Raw genomic sequence first — 15,037 nt, forward strand, 5'->3', positions numbered from 1 at the left:
AACCAAAACCCCCCCCATCTGATCCTGCTTGGGCCCAGACTTCAGCTTCCTCCTTTCTTCCTACCAACCTCACCACACCCCTCACCAGCCTGGTCTCAACCGCACCTGAAGATGCTCCTGAAAACGAATTGGCAGAATCTGGGCCATGGCGCTGTCGGGGGGTATGGTCTCCTCCTGTCACTGGGGCTGCGGGGCAGTAGCTGCCCGGGCTCTCCGAGGGAGAGGAGAGGGGGAAGGGGGAGGCTGGGCTCAGCAGGGTACTCTCCGGAGACGCAGGAAACTGGCAGGCAGACGAAAGAGCTTGGGTCGGGGGCGGAGGCTCCAGGGGCCGGGAGAGCCGCAATGGCGGAACCCGGCGCAGCGCAGACTCCGGAAACGGCTGAGCCCTGCGGAAGGATCCCGCGACTGAACTCCGCCCAGTCACCTCACCCCCTCCGACTTATGTACCCCTCCACGGAGCGCCGCCTCGCTGTCAGGCGCAGGAATTCGGGGCGCACTGCGCCGAAAGCCTCCCTTGCTGATGCGACAAAAGGGAGCAAGAGGAACTGGAGGGACTACTTTTTTGGAATCATCACTTTCCCCAGTCTGCTGTTTTTCCCTCCCCCCACGTTTTTTGCATTTTGCCACATCATGCGACTCGGGGCGACCGACGTCATTTCCGTAGGCGCTTTAGGTCCCACCCACGCACTTCCAGGTGCACGTGATGCTGGCAGTGACGGGTTGGTTGACTGCTGCCAGAATGGAGAGCCAGTGCTAGGGAAATGCTGCGTCTTCTGGGAATGAGGTGGTTGTTCGGCCTCCTTAAGGCATGGCGGGTGCTGCTTCCTTGTCCTGCAGCCCCTGCATATTTTGCCTGAGTCCCTGATGAAAAGGACGTGGCGTGGGCAGATGGGCCCTTCCTCCCGCCCTCTCGGTGACTCAGGGAAACGGCCTCGCCGCAGAGCGCTCCCCTGGCAGCTGGTGCAGCACTCCTACCCCGCCTAGTTTCATGCAGTGGGTGGTTTCTTACATCCCACGGAGGGGGAATGAAATGGGGTTTAAAATCCTCTCTGCCCTTACACACGCCCTTCTGACGGTTGGAGAACCTGACGCGCGGATTCCAAGTAGAACCTGCGTTCTCTTCGGTGTTACTTAGAAAATTAGCTCTAAGGACAGTGAAGGCCATCGGTGAGCTATCTCAAGCTGGCCTTAGCGTTTCTGCGGACATTTTGGTGATCTAGTATCAGACTAGTTTATTAGTGATCAGCTTGGCGTTTAAGAATATTTATCATAAAATTGTCATAAAATAACGCGGAAGGGTTGCACCAAAAATGTAGCAGTAGATTTTTTAGCTACACCAAGTTGAAACTCACAGATTTATATAATTAGGTTAAAGATGACTGAAATGTCTTCCTGAAGGAAAGGGATTGTTAACTGTGAATTTCCGTGGGACCATCTCAACACTGTCCATAGGTTAGCAGTGTGGGATTTAAGCACCTCAAAGCCGGAGCATCGTATTTCCAACAGCATTAAGGTATCTACAGCATTACTTAATAATCTTCCCAATTCTTTCTTGATAAAATGTAAAGTGTAATAACATTTCATAATAATACCAATAAAGGACAAAATAATTTAATTCCGTGACTTCATCTTGATTAGATTTTTTTTCTTCTCCAGAAAAGCCCTCAAGTCCACAAGAATTTTTTTCAGTTAAAGAACGTAAAACTCTATTGGATATTCAATAATTTTGTGTTAAGCAGTTTTTCTTAAGGAGTTTGCTTAGTCATTTTTGTTGCTTTTAGTATTTTTCCCCAAACACTGTCTCTCATATTGAGGATCTGAGAACAATCTGGCAGGTAAGAAGGCAGTCAAAGACTGTTCTACAAAGAAAAGCCTTGCCACCATATTGTAGGAGTGAAGTTATGCTTGCAAAATTTCATGTTGCTTTGTCAAGCCAAACACTTGAAGATGTCCTGTGTTACAACATTTGAAAGGACCTTTCTGATATCAGTCTAATAGTAGCTGCTTTATATTAAAATTCAAAGGGAGTTATTATTTATTGGAGTAATGCAGTACCTTAAATTAAATTTTCAATATCAGGATCTAGGATACAAGAGCTATATCAAGAATGGGCCCAAAATTATTAAGTGTCTTGCTTTTTCATACAGACTGGAAGTACATTTAGAATCCCAAAAGCAATTGATTTTAACTTAGATATTTGGTGTGAAATATCTGACCAAAAAGTGCCTAAGTTTCTGTTAAAATGCCTGCTGTGTCATCATACATTAGAAATCTAATGAATGCAATGTTTTCCGAAATTCAGGAAGAAAAAAAAGATTGTGATATTCCAAATCATTTTAAAACACTGTACCTTTAAAAGTCAATTAGTGCAACATTTTTCAAGAGGAAAAAAATAAGGTTCAGATGATTTTAAAAACCCCACATTAAAGATCTATAGCTTGAGGTGGGGTAATAAAAGATGCTTTTTATGGATATATGCTGTCCTTGCTAACAGTGTAGAGGCAAGAGAAAGGCTGTCAAATCTCTGATTTAGATACCCCAAAGGATGAAGCACTGTTAAAAGTTTCCTTAGCTATATGTGAATGGCATTGTTATCAGGCACTACCTTAAGTTAAATGACAGAATTTTCTTGACAACTTAATAAAACACAAAACAAATCCTGCTACTCAGAAACTTTTTTCTAACAGACTGCTGCAATCACCTTGGCTTTTGGTTTTAGAAAGTGTCTTAGTAAGGTAGCCATATTAATAAGATAAATTGGTCAGGTTTTTTTCAATTTTAAGCTATTTTTTTCACAATGTTCATCAACGGTAGGTCCTTGCAGTGAGTTGCAGCAAGTTTCATTAGCAAAAACTCTATTGCTTGGTCTGTTATTTCCAGGAGTACCGTTTCTCAAAATCTATAAAGGAAACCTATATTGTGCCACTAATTTTGTATTTTATGCCAGGAACTATTATATGTGTTTGTTTGTGTATGTGTATAAATCCCCAACAGAATGACACTTCACACCTCAAGAAAATCCTATTATAGGACTTCTCTTTAGCTGTTCATATTAAATAAGCCGTGGCACCAAGGTCCCCCTTTTCTTAAACTGCATGCATGCGGGTAATCCCAGCTACTCCAAAGACTGAGGAGGAGGATCACAAGTTCCCAGCCCAAGCACTTTAGTGAGACACTGTCTCAAAAAAAAAAAAAAAAAAAAAAAGATGAAGGGGTGGGCTGGGGATGCATCTCAGCTGTAGAATGCTTCTGGGTTCAATCCCCAGTACCGCAAACACACACACACACACACACACACAAAACTTGAGCTAGCTGCATTGCAAAAATCACAAAGGCATCTCTCTTGGATATTCAAAATCAAATACTGAAAGCAGAACATCAAAACTGTTTTATACCAAATATTTGCAATTGCAATTACAAGTCAAGCCATGAGAAATATACTTAAGATAACTGGTTTTGCCATTTAAACAGCAGCTCTGAATCATCTCAGCACCCCCTAAGGCTACTGATAGGAATCCCAGCAGGATTAGACTAGGTCTTTATCTTTTCAAGCAAGATAAAGAGCAGCAAGCCTATCATAAACCAGTAAAAAAATGAGTATTGCTTAGGTCTTGGTCAACATAGTGTCCACTGTTATTTTGGCTCTGTACAAAACAGATTATAGGCAACCTCCCAACAAAGTATGGAAAAAATGAAAGAATCATTTAGAAAGCAATGGAATAAACCTTAATGGCCTTTCTGTTTTAATATGAGATTTTACTTTTTTTGTTGTTACCAGGGATTGAACCCAGGAGCCCGTTTTATTTATTTGAGTTAAACTATCACTATGTTGCTGAGGTTGGCCTTGAACTTGCAATCTTCCTGTCTCAGCCTCCCAAATGAGGATTACAGGCTTTCCCCACTATACCCAGCTACCGTCTTTTATCATGTTCCAACCAAAAAAGCCAAGATTAGCCTGTGGGAATCCAAACTGGAAATTGGTCACATTATACAGGCTCCTCCCATATTTTCTAAAAGTTAAATTACATCCCAGGAGAGGAATGAAACAGCTCAAGACATTACCTTAAAAAGCCATCTAAGGAAAGTTGGTTTAAATATAGCAAGACCCTGTATCAAAACATAGAAAGGGTTGGGGATGTAGCTCAGTGGTAAAGCACCCCTGAGTTCAATTCCCAGTACCCCAAACAAACAAACAAATATAGTCATCACAGAGCAATATGGACAGAAAAACCCAGAAGCATTTTAACCCTGCTGACCAGTAAGAAGTCAGATGCCAAGTTGCAACATCACTTTCCCATCCTAAAACAAAAGTCATGGGAAGCTGGAAAGATTAATAGAGCAAAAAGGCAATGAGGCTAAGAGTATGAAAATGATTGTTAATCCCCCACCCCCATTTCTCAATATGTACTTTTTATCTTTTTTTTTTTTTATCTCCAATTAAAAGCAAAGCATGACCCATAAACAAGTCTCCTCACACTCTGGGAATGTTGTGTCAACAGCAAAGCACATACTTTATTAATGGTAATAAATTTTTCCTTGTAATAGCTAAAGACTGACATTGGGTAAATAAGGTTTTGGCTAAATCAAAAATAAAAGCTTGAAGGAATTATAATCTAATTTGCACCTTTGACAAATATTTTTCAGTAGTACAATACAAAAATAAATACTTAGCATTATGTTATTTTTATAAAGGCTTTGAGAAAACAGATTGATAATGGGAAAAGCAATTCTGAATTTTAAAGGCTTCATGTTCGTCACAATGAACAGTTTTTGTATAATACACCTAACAAACCTAGCCCAATCTGAATATGTACCAAACTTAATACACATTAGAAATTATTTTTTAAAATACCCTCACCATGTCATGACTGATAAAGTAGATTAAGCAAAACTAACCAAAAACCTGGTTATTTCCAGGTACAATGCCATATGTCTGTAATCCAAGGTACTGGGAGGCTGAGGCAGGAAGATTTAAAAGTTTGAGACCAGTCTCAGCAACATAGTAAGACCCTGTCTCAAAATTAAAAAATAAAAAATGAGCTGAGGATGTGGCTCAGTGGTAAAGCGCCCCGGTTTCAGTCCCTGGTACAAAAAAAAAAAAAAAAATTCCTGACATGTAAAAATTATATGAAATCTGAATTACATTTTCTCTAATAAAAATGTTATTGGAACAAAGTGATTTTCATTCATTTATGCATTGTCTATGGTTGCTCTCCTACTACAATAACTGGGAAGTTACAATAGATATTGTACAGCTTGAAAATCTAAAGTATTTACTATCTGGCTTTATCAAATATTAGCCAGATAATTTTATTATTTCCCATGGAGAGTTTTAACATATGAAAAAAGTGTTAAATATCTAAATAAAAATTAAGATAACAATAAGGCACTGTTTTTTGTCTTATTGGAATATGAGGGAACTCAAGGGTATAGTGCATTTATAACACTGCATAAAAATGTGAACTGGTTCATCTATTCTGCAGGAGTTTAAGAATAGGTGTCAGGAGCCTCAAAAATTATTTTCCCTGCTGTACAGAACATTATCACAATTTACTCAACCATTCCCAATTGATACCTATATATTTTAGCCATGTGGACATATTATGTCTATGTATATTATAATATTTTACTACTAAAAACAATGGTATGCTTAGCATTTTAATGAATTCTATATTTAACATTTTTATGAATGCTACATTTAATAACAACAGTTGATTATAGCCAGACATGCCTGTAATCCCAGTGGCTTGGGAGGATAAGGCAGAAGGATCATAAATTTGAAGCCAGCCTCAGCAATTTAGCAAGGCCCTAAGCAACTTTTTTGTTTTTGTTTTTGGTACCAGGAGTTGAACTCAGGGGCACTGGGCCACTAAGCCATATCCCCAGCCCTATTTTGTATTTTATTTAGAGACAGGGTCTCACTGAGTTGCTTAGTGCCTTGCTTTTACTGAGGCTGGTTTTGAACTTGAGATCTTCCTGCTTAAGCCTCCCGCCACTGGGATTAGAGGTGTATGCCATCAAGCCCAGCCCTAGGCAACTTTTAAGACTAGGTCCTAAAATAAAAATAAAAAGGGCCGGGAATGTAATTCAGTGGTAGCGCATTTCTGGGTTCAATCCCAGTATCCCCACCCACCAAAAAACAAAAACAATTGATGCTAAACCTCCAAGAATCAAATTTTATGAGGAAAAGTATGTATAAGCCATAAAGACGCTTAAAATCTACACTTTCTTACTGGGTCACAGGTTGTACACATCTTTAACTTTATTAGATATTACCAACGTGTTCTATGAAATAATGGCAATTTATTCTATACCAATACTTTTCAGGAATATTAACTGTTGACAATCTGATGGTAATGAATGGCATCTCACTGTTCATCTGTATTTTCCTAATTATTAATAGGGTTCATTATTTTTTATTTACTGCCCATTTGTATTTCCTTTTTGATGAAATAACATGTCCTTTGTCTGCTTTTCTTTTTTTAAAATATTTTTTAGTTTTAGAGGGACACAATACCTTTATTTTATTTTTATGTGGTGCTGAGGATCGAACACAGTGCCTCGTATGTGCTAGGCCAGCACTCTACCATTGAGCTACAACCCAAGTCCCATGTCTGCTTTTCTATTATAACATTTTTCATTTTGATTTAGTCAATTGAAAGAACAAACTCCTCATTCTTTTAAGAACAAACTCCTCCAAAACCACCACTTTTTCTCAAGGCTCTTTCCACCTTTTTGCCTTAATAAGATCAAGCATTCCTTTGGTACTACTCCTCTTAGAGCATTCTCAATGAAAATGGGAATTGCCACAATTAATTTAAAACACTGAGTGCAGTGGTGCATGCCACCTAGCAACCTGGGAGGCTGAGACAGGAGGATTCCAAGTTTGAGGCAAGCATCAGCAACTTAGTGAGACCCTGTTTCAAAATAAAAAATAAGGGATGGGATGTAGTGGCTCAGTGGGGAAGCACCCCTGCGTTTGATCCCCAGTACCCAAAACAAACGAAAACAAACAAAAAACTGTAATGATGTAATTTCCCTCTAACAAATCTATATATCCCACAGAATAGTTCAAAAAGGTTGGCTTGATCTCAACTGACATTTTTAGCCTACTAACCCTTCTATGTACCAAATAAACTGGACTGTTTGCCAGCCCTCTTAAATACCTACCAATCTTTCCAATTTATTCTTCATCCATTCTGTTCCTAGCATCCATCTGTTTACTGGAGATTCATCCTTTAAAGAATGCTCTTCCTTACAATATACTACCAACAAATAAATATAGAATTTTTGAAATAAACACCAACTGGCAACCATAACAATAAAATTGATTCAAGCAATTGATGATAAATCCTCATATTTTATGAGGATATTTTACATATTTGAAAGTATCTCCCTATCAAATTCTTATGAATTGTAAGAGTAAATAGATTGAAGGGGGGGAAAAAAAAAAACCTAACCAATAATCAAAGTTAAAATCATGCCTATAATCCCAGCAATTCAGAGACTAAGGAAAAAGGATCACAAGTTTGGGGCCAGTCTCAGCAACTTAGAAAGACCCTGTCTCAAAATAAAAAATAAAAGGGCTAGGGGTGTAGCTTAGTGTTAGAGCACCCCTGGGTTGATCCCCAGTGACCTCCCAAAAAAACCTAATTATCACTGATAATGGGCAAATACCACATAACTTCAGATGTTATACCCAGAAAAGACACCATATCACTTATGAAGTTTTCCATTCAAATACATCTAACCACAAGGAAACACTAAAGAATCTTAAATTGAAGACTTCCTATAAAATAACTAGCCCATATTATGGTGGCGGGGTGGGTGGGTGGTGGTGATTAATGCTGTAAAGGAGAAAGGAAGATCCTTGAATGAAGAGAAGATATACTAGAGAAGATATTATTGGGACAACTGATGAAATTTGAATACAGACTATATATTTAGAATGTGTGCTTAATAAATACTGAGTTAAATGAACTCTCTTTTTAAGAATACATGCATACTTCTATCCCATTTAAGGAAACACACCGACAGCACATACCTAAAAAGACAAACTGACAGGACTAAACAATTAATGTTCAGAGACAGTGTCCAGAGCACTATAGATAAAAGTGAACAAATTAACAATGCTGAAACGTTCAGAAAAACACTCACCACTCACCTTCAAGGAAAGGCACAGGGGTTCGGGTCCTCATGTGATTTTTTTTTTTGTTTAATTGTTAATGGTCACAATAACTTTATTTATTTTTATGTGGTGCAAAGGCTCAAACCCAGTGCCTCACACACGCTAGGCAAGCACTCTACTACTGAGCTACAACCCCAGCCCCCTCATGTGATTTTTTTCAAGAAAGGCTTTAAGGGCTGGGAATATACTCCCTGATGGCCTAGCATGCACAAAACCCTGGGTTCAATTCCCAATACCAAAAAAAAAAAAAAAAACACCAAAAATCTTCTAGTTTCTAGTGCTGTTTAGATGCCAAAGGGAAAACCTAGAAAAGAGTAGTTAGTTACACCTAAAAGAAATTCAGACTCTTGGTTTTTACACAAAAATATCTAAAAACACACATTTACCATCTTTTAAGTTTTAATGACACTAAAAGCTTTATTTAACAAACATTCAGTGACTACTATGTTAAAAGCACTATGCTAGGTGTCATGAAAGATACAAAGGTGAAAAAGACACAGTTCCTGCCCACAAGGAGCGTATAATCTAGTGAGGGAGACAGACAAATACACAAATAACTAGAATACAAGGCAGTAAACAAGAGTAGGCAAGTGCTGAGTGTGGCCTGAGTATAATACTAACTTAGCCTCAAGGTTCCAATTTGAAACACTGGTGAAATAGTGTTGGCTGCTTTGAAATCCCATTTCAAGATCAACATAATGGATGTTTAAATGGTCCTACCCAAGCAGCTGGAAGCAAGAGAGTAGGCCGTGTAAAGGGGTTGCTTGAAAGCACTACCAGACCTACATACATGGTACTGATACAAGTATGTAGGTACAGCTAAAAAAGAACTTTTATATATATGTGTGTGTGTGTGTGTGTGTGTGTGTGTGTGTGTGTGTGTGTATATATATCATCTGTCCTTTGGTTAATGGCTATAGCTACTGTTTTAAACAATATATTTTTATATAAAAAGGAATTTGTATAATCCCAGAAAAATCAATTTAAGGATTAATATTAATTCAAGAAAGAATCCTGACATAGGCAATTTTATTTACTATTTGATTCTTTTCTCTAAATATCTATAAAGCTCTGTAGCTATTAAACAGACATCTAAGTATTGCTGAGTAAAAACCTCTTACGTTCAGCCTTCTGAAGGAAATGGTCACATACCTGATATAACACTATTCTAATAGCAACAAGAAGGCCTTAAAGAGATTTAAGGAAAATAATTTTTAATGCTTCAATGCAAATGGAATACACGCTGATTAAATACAACTCAATGTTCTTTGAAAATATCTCAATAACAGCGTTTGATACCAGTTAAGGCCAGCAAAATTGAAGTGAGGAAAATATTACATGTATTGTCTTTCACTGGTTTCATGTATCAATGCCTATGACCATGCAATCCAATCCAATCTTTCAAAATTCCATTTGTTGGTATCAATGAGCTTTGATTTGCTTTTAGCTCATAGGCTAATAACAGATGCTGACCACTTCCTCTTCATAGTGCTGTCTGAAATAACTGGTAAAGTAGAAGCACATTTCCTAGCTGCTTTTCCTACTTCCTGGAATTGGAGGGTTCACTGCTTAGCCTGTTTCCTTCAGTGTGTCACTGTGGTCCTGTGTCCTCTGCTGCTTTCTCTCAAGGAAACGAGCTCGTGCATCTGATATGGATTTGTCATCATTTCTTCTTTGCATTTTCTTTAGGATTTCTTTTGATATTCCATCTGAAAATATTACAAATTAATCCAATAAAAATTTAGTTTTGAGATTCAACACTAGTGGTATTAAGAGAAAGAGATGCTCTGATTTTTCAATGTTAAGAAAAGGTAAAAAGAGAAAATTATATTTTGCCCCATCAAAAGAAATAATGTGGGTTGGGAATGTAGCTCAGTGGCAGAGTGCTTGCCTAGCATGCACAAAGTCCAGTACCACAGAAACAAAACAAAAAACCCAAAGAAACTATGTAGTCTGTGGTTAATAACTAAGAACACATGGCCAGGAATGTAGCTCAGTGGTATAGTGTATACTTAGCATAACAGTGCAATCAAATACCTAGTAGATAACATTTCTGAAGACTCTCCTATAGTTTGTAGTATAAAACTTTTCACTGTTCTATTTCCCAGTTATGTTACATAAGAATATACAGTATGATCCATCAAAAAGTTTTAATGAGGGCTGGAGATGTGGCTCAAGTGGTAGCGCGCTCGCCTGGCATGCGTGCGGCCCGGGTTCGATCCTCAGCACCACATACAAACAAAGATGTTGTGTCCACCAAAAACTAAAATAAATAAATAAATAAATAAATAAGTTTTAATGAGCCACGACCTCACACATGAGGCTGAGGTAGGAGGATCACAAATTCAAAGCTGCCTTAGCAACTTAGCCAGTCTCAGTCTCAAAAAAAAAAAAAAGAAAAAGAAAGAAAGAAAGAAAAGAAAAAGGGGTGGGGATGTGGTTCCGTGGTTAAGTACCCTGGGTTCAACACCTGATACCAAAAAAAAAAAAAAAGGGTTTCAATGAAACTCTCTTTGTGAAAAAAAAAAAAAAAAAAGAAACTCTCTTTGTGTATGTCAGTTGATAATTAAACTTTCTGTCCTAATTCAGTACCACAACTGTTTATGCCTCTGATCTAGGTATCTAGCATTTCAGAAAAAGCCCCTTGGAAAGAGGGAGGTTCTGAGGTTAATAATTCACAAAATTTTATAAACAAAATAAAAATACTAAAGCACTACTGGAAAATAGCATGGCACAGTAGCTAAGAGGAGAACGAATGATTCACTCACCCTTCAGCTGCTTTACATTTTCCTTATTTGTCCACCTCCTTCTTGCATCTTCCCTCACTTCCCGACGAGCCACACTGCTCAAATCGTGTGCATTAAATTCATGCAACTTGGGTAACAAGTCTCTCACCCATTCATAACGGATAGGACACACAATTCTTGCGTAGACTTTGGTGGTAACTAATACCTCATGAAAAATGATCCATTCAAGTTTGGTTTCCTGTTCATGAAGCTACACAAAAGAATTCATTTAAAAGGATGAAAACTATAACCTGTCTTATTCTACATTAGACCAACTAAATAATAGCTCAAATTTTTCTGAATTAATTCCTATCTGCTTCTAACAGGAGGCAGGAGGCAACTAATACCCTTACAAGTTTATGTAACATAGATACATGTAAATTTAACCTCAAAAAGAAAAGTAAATGACATTTGTATATTACTTATTCCTACATCTTTATTAATGCCTTCCCTTTATTAAAAATAAGGTACTTACTGCTGAGGAAGGATGAATGTGAACTGGGCTTCCACGCCCATCCATTGTGCAAAAAGTTCTCCCCACAGATCTATAAATAGAAAAACCAAATGATAAAGACCAGAATAGTAGAACAATGAAGTAAAAAAATGAACAATTATAGTATGTCCTACTATAAAGAGCACAATAAGTAGAAGCTTACCTTTTTTTTTTTTTTGAAGAAAATCACTTTATACCAAGAAATATCACAATAGTTGGTTTAAGAAAGCCACATACACACTTGCCCATACCTAAATTTTTACTCTCTCAGTGACTACTATATAGTATGAACACCATCTTCCATTGCTGAAACAATAAAGCTATTAATAATAAGTTTAACTGAAGTTTTACACTTAATACTTTCACTCCATTTCTTAAATTTTAATTTCTTTAAATTTTTTTAAATTTTAATTTCTTAATTAGACTAATCCATTTGCAAGTCTGTCAGCACCACACTAAAACTCTCAGAGCTTAACGTCACATCACCCTGTTTCTGCACACACTACTACAAAAATTGTTCCTAATCTCATAGGAATAAAGGCCAAACAGTTGCTGATTCTGTGCCAGCTGGGCTCCCAGAGGCTCCTGGTAAGTGACGTCAAACCTGAAGGCTCAGCATGACATCCTCCACTGCCCCAATGAAGGCATGACCCAACATTTGCCCAAAAGTAGAGCCTATACCATACCAGCTGTATTGGATACCATCTGGGTTATCTGGGTTATCAGACTTAGCTGCAGGGATGCAGCATCAGGCGAGTCAGCTACAGATGTAGGATAACTACTGGCAGCTGAGTTGCTGGTGCTGGCTTGACAGCTCTCGTTTGAGGTGCCATGGCTGGCTAGAGAGGCCATGCAGGAAGGTGCAGCTTTGGCTTCCACATGGCATCACAAGTATGCAGCAGCCAGGCACCTAAAACTTAAGAAACTCTGCTCAGAGGTTTAAATTTATTCAACTGACACTATAAGATCTCTACCAATTCATTTCAAATCCATGATACAAGTTAAATAGTCATTTTAATTAAGAATAAGCATTTCAGGTCAACAATTAGTAATATTAATGACAATGTTGTATTTGTGATTAAGAGTTCCCCAAATGTTTTCATAGCAAACTCTCAAAACAACCTATCAATTTTGAGAGCCATGCACTTTATTCAAAGCTCAAAACTAAGACTCAAATAAATTAGCTAGCCGTCTCAAGATCTCAGAGCTAATACATGGTGAAACTAAGTCCTACATATATGTATTCTGTCTTGAATATAGTACTTTTTATTTTTTTATTATACTACATGTGTGCTCAAAGGGTTGACTTTTTCACTAAAGTATGATAATTAGAAAAATCTCATGTATCATTTTTCTAATACATATACTTCACCTTAAATTCTTATCCTTGTTTATACTTTTCTACATAAATGTCACTCTAAAAACTTGTCTTTTTTTTGGTACTGGGGATTGAACTCAGGGGCACTCAACCACTGAGCTACTTCCCCAGCCCTATTTTGAATTTTATTTAGAGACAGGGTCTCACTGAATTGCTTAGTGCCTCGATTTTACTGAGGCTGGCTTTGAACTCTCAATCCTCCTGTCTCAGCCTCCCCAGACGCTAGTATTACAGGCGCACTGCACTTGGCTAAAACCTTTGTCAAAATAATAGCCCAGTCTAACTTGCAATTGAATTTCTGCAGTATTTTACATATATTCCTCTTATAGTCCAGATCAGACTGACTGCCTTATAACTATTCACTTACCTATCTGTATCCTCTATTAGATTTAAGTATCATCAAGAATGACTGGGGCTGGATTGTGGCTCAGTGGTAGAACACTTGCCTAGCACTTGTGAGGCACCGAATTTGATCTTCAGCACCACATAAAAATAAATAAATAAAAGTATTGTGTCCATCTCCAACTAAAAAAAAAAAATATATATATATATATTAAAAAAAAAAAAAAAAAAAAGAATGATGCCAGGGCTCATATTCTACTTCACCTTTTATCTGCAGTACCTGCCCAGCGTTTGCATCTACATGGCAGGCAACCAAAACATATTTTTTAAATTCTCAAAAAAAAAAAAAAATCTAAATTTTAAGGAAAGTTAAATATAAAAACCTTCTTTACCTAAACTGCTAAGAGTAAGGTGCCAACCTGATGCCCCACCCACCATCCCCAAAAACTCGAGTGTGCATTTCCTATAATCAAGGACATTCTACTACATAGCTATAATTCAACTATCAAAGCCAAGAAATTAACACTGATGCATTATTAACATCTAATCCTCAAATGCCACTGACATTCTACCAAATGTCCTAATAATATCCTTTAAAGAAAAGGACTGAGTTCAGAATACATTACCTTTACTTTACATGTCCCATTAGTTTCCCTCATTCTAGAATACTTCCTGTCTTTCTTTTTGTGGAGCTGGGGAAGTCTTTCTTTTGACTTGCTCCCAGTCCCTCTCAGAGCTAGGGTATGTGTGTACACTATTTACATACACGCAAATACTTATAACACACACTATTTTTATTCCCAAATCAATTTATCCATTCATCTATCAAGTACCATCATAATTTCATTATAACTTGAAATTCCAAATCAACTCAGAAATTGTTTTGTTTTCTCACCTTCCATATTTCTAACTATCAACATACTTAGCTATATGATCCATTCCTCTGTATATAATGAATTTCACATACCAGTGTCATACCCTTCCTATGAAGATACCCTCATCACTACCCTCACATCCTCACATGCCAGATCAAATAACCCCTCCACAGGTTGTCTAAAGTCTGACATTCCTTGCCAAACTACCACTTTCCTATGCCATCCTCAACCTTTTTGGCTCTCATAGTCCACTTGGGGCCACATCTGTACAAGAAAATCCTTGTTACTTGCCTTAGGTGATAAACCCATGCTGGACCTGCCCTACATATACTCTCCTCCCACTCTGGGCCAATGCAGCTCCCCCTGTACAAGTGACAATTATGAAAGAGCTCATAATTGAAATCATCACCTCAGAACTTAAATTGAATCTCCAATCTTTAATATTAAATAGTTCAGTATTATAACCAAATATAGTAGTATTCTTTTTTTTTTAAATATTTATTTTTTAGTATTTGGCGGACACAACATCTTTGTTTGTATGTGGTGCTGAGGATCGAACCCAGGCCGCACGCATGCCAGGTGAGCGTACTACCGCTTGAGCCACATCCCCAGTATTCTTGATCCAGCCCTCAAGCTTATATTGCTTACCTTCGAGCTACATTTTTGAAATATCCTGCACAAAGACATCTTCGTAGTACTTCATGTTTAGGGCCTTCAAAGGTCTCTCTTGGGAAATCACTTTGCTGTAGATAGAATATATATTCAGTAGTAAATCTCACAGAACAATTCAAAATTATCTTTTATTTTGAAAAATCCATATTCTTAAAAGACTTCTGCTTCTGGCCAATATGATGTAAGAAGAACTTGATTTACCCTTCCACCTGAAATAATCAAGACAGATAAAATACATGAAATAATGATTTCCAGAACACCATATATATCAGGCAACAGATGATAGTGACCCTTGAGAAACAG

General features: G+C 37.7%; 2 protein-coding genes across 3 annotated transcripts in view; both read right to left on the reverse strand.

The window, feature by feature from the left end:
* Cltc (clathrin heavy chain) overlaps positions 1 to 428 on the reverse strand; it is a 65,120-nt gene extending 64,692 nt beyond the window's left edge. For both annotated transcript variants that reach the window (XM_015495389.1, XM_048792056.1), the window contains exon 1: positions 106 to 428. In XM_015495389.1, the coding sequence (XP_015350875.1) occupies positions 106 to 147 (42 nt within the window). In that variant the 5' untranslated portion in view covers positions 148 to 428. The remainder of the gene's footprint in view (positions 1 to 105) is intronic.
* An 8,141-nt stretch (positions 429 to 8,569) lies between these two features.
* The window catches only part of Dhx40 (DEAH-box helicase 40), a 42,653-nt gene continuing 36,185 nt past the window's right edge, over positions 8,570 to 15,037 (reverse strand). Inside the window, exons 15-18 of the mRNA XM_015495392.1 lie at positions 14,711 to 14,805; positions 11,450 to 11,519; positions 10,957 to 11,185; positions 8,570 to 9,897 (exon numbers count right to left, since the gene is read on the reverse strand). Coding sequence (XP_015350878.1) covers positions 9,758 to 9,897; positions 10,957 to 11,185; positions 11,450 to 11,519; positions 14,711 to 14,805 — 534 coding nt within the window. The 3' untranslated portion in view covers positions 8,570 to 9,757. The remainder of the gene's footprint in view (positions 9,898 to 10,956; positions 11,186 to 11,449; positions 11,520 to 14,710; positions 14,806 to 15,037) is intronic.

Source organism: Marmota marmota, unplaced genomic scaffold (assembly GCF_001458135.2).
Source record: "Marmota marmota marmota unplaced genomic scaffold, marMar, whole genome shotgun sequence".
Classification (NCBI taxonomy): domain Eukaryota; kingdom Metazoa; phylum Chordata; class Mammalia; order Rodentia; family Sciuridae; genus Marmota; species Marmota marmota.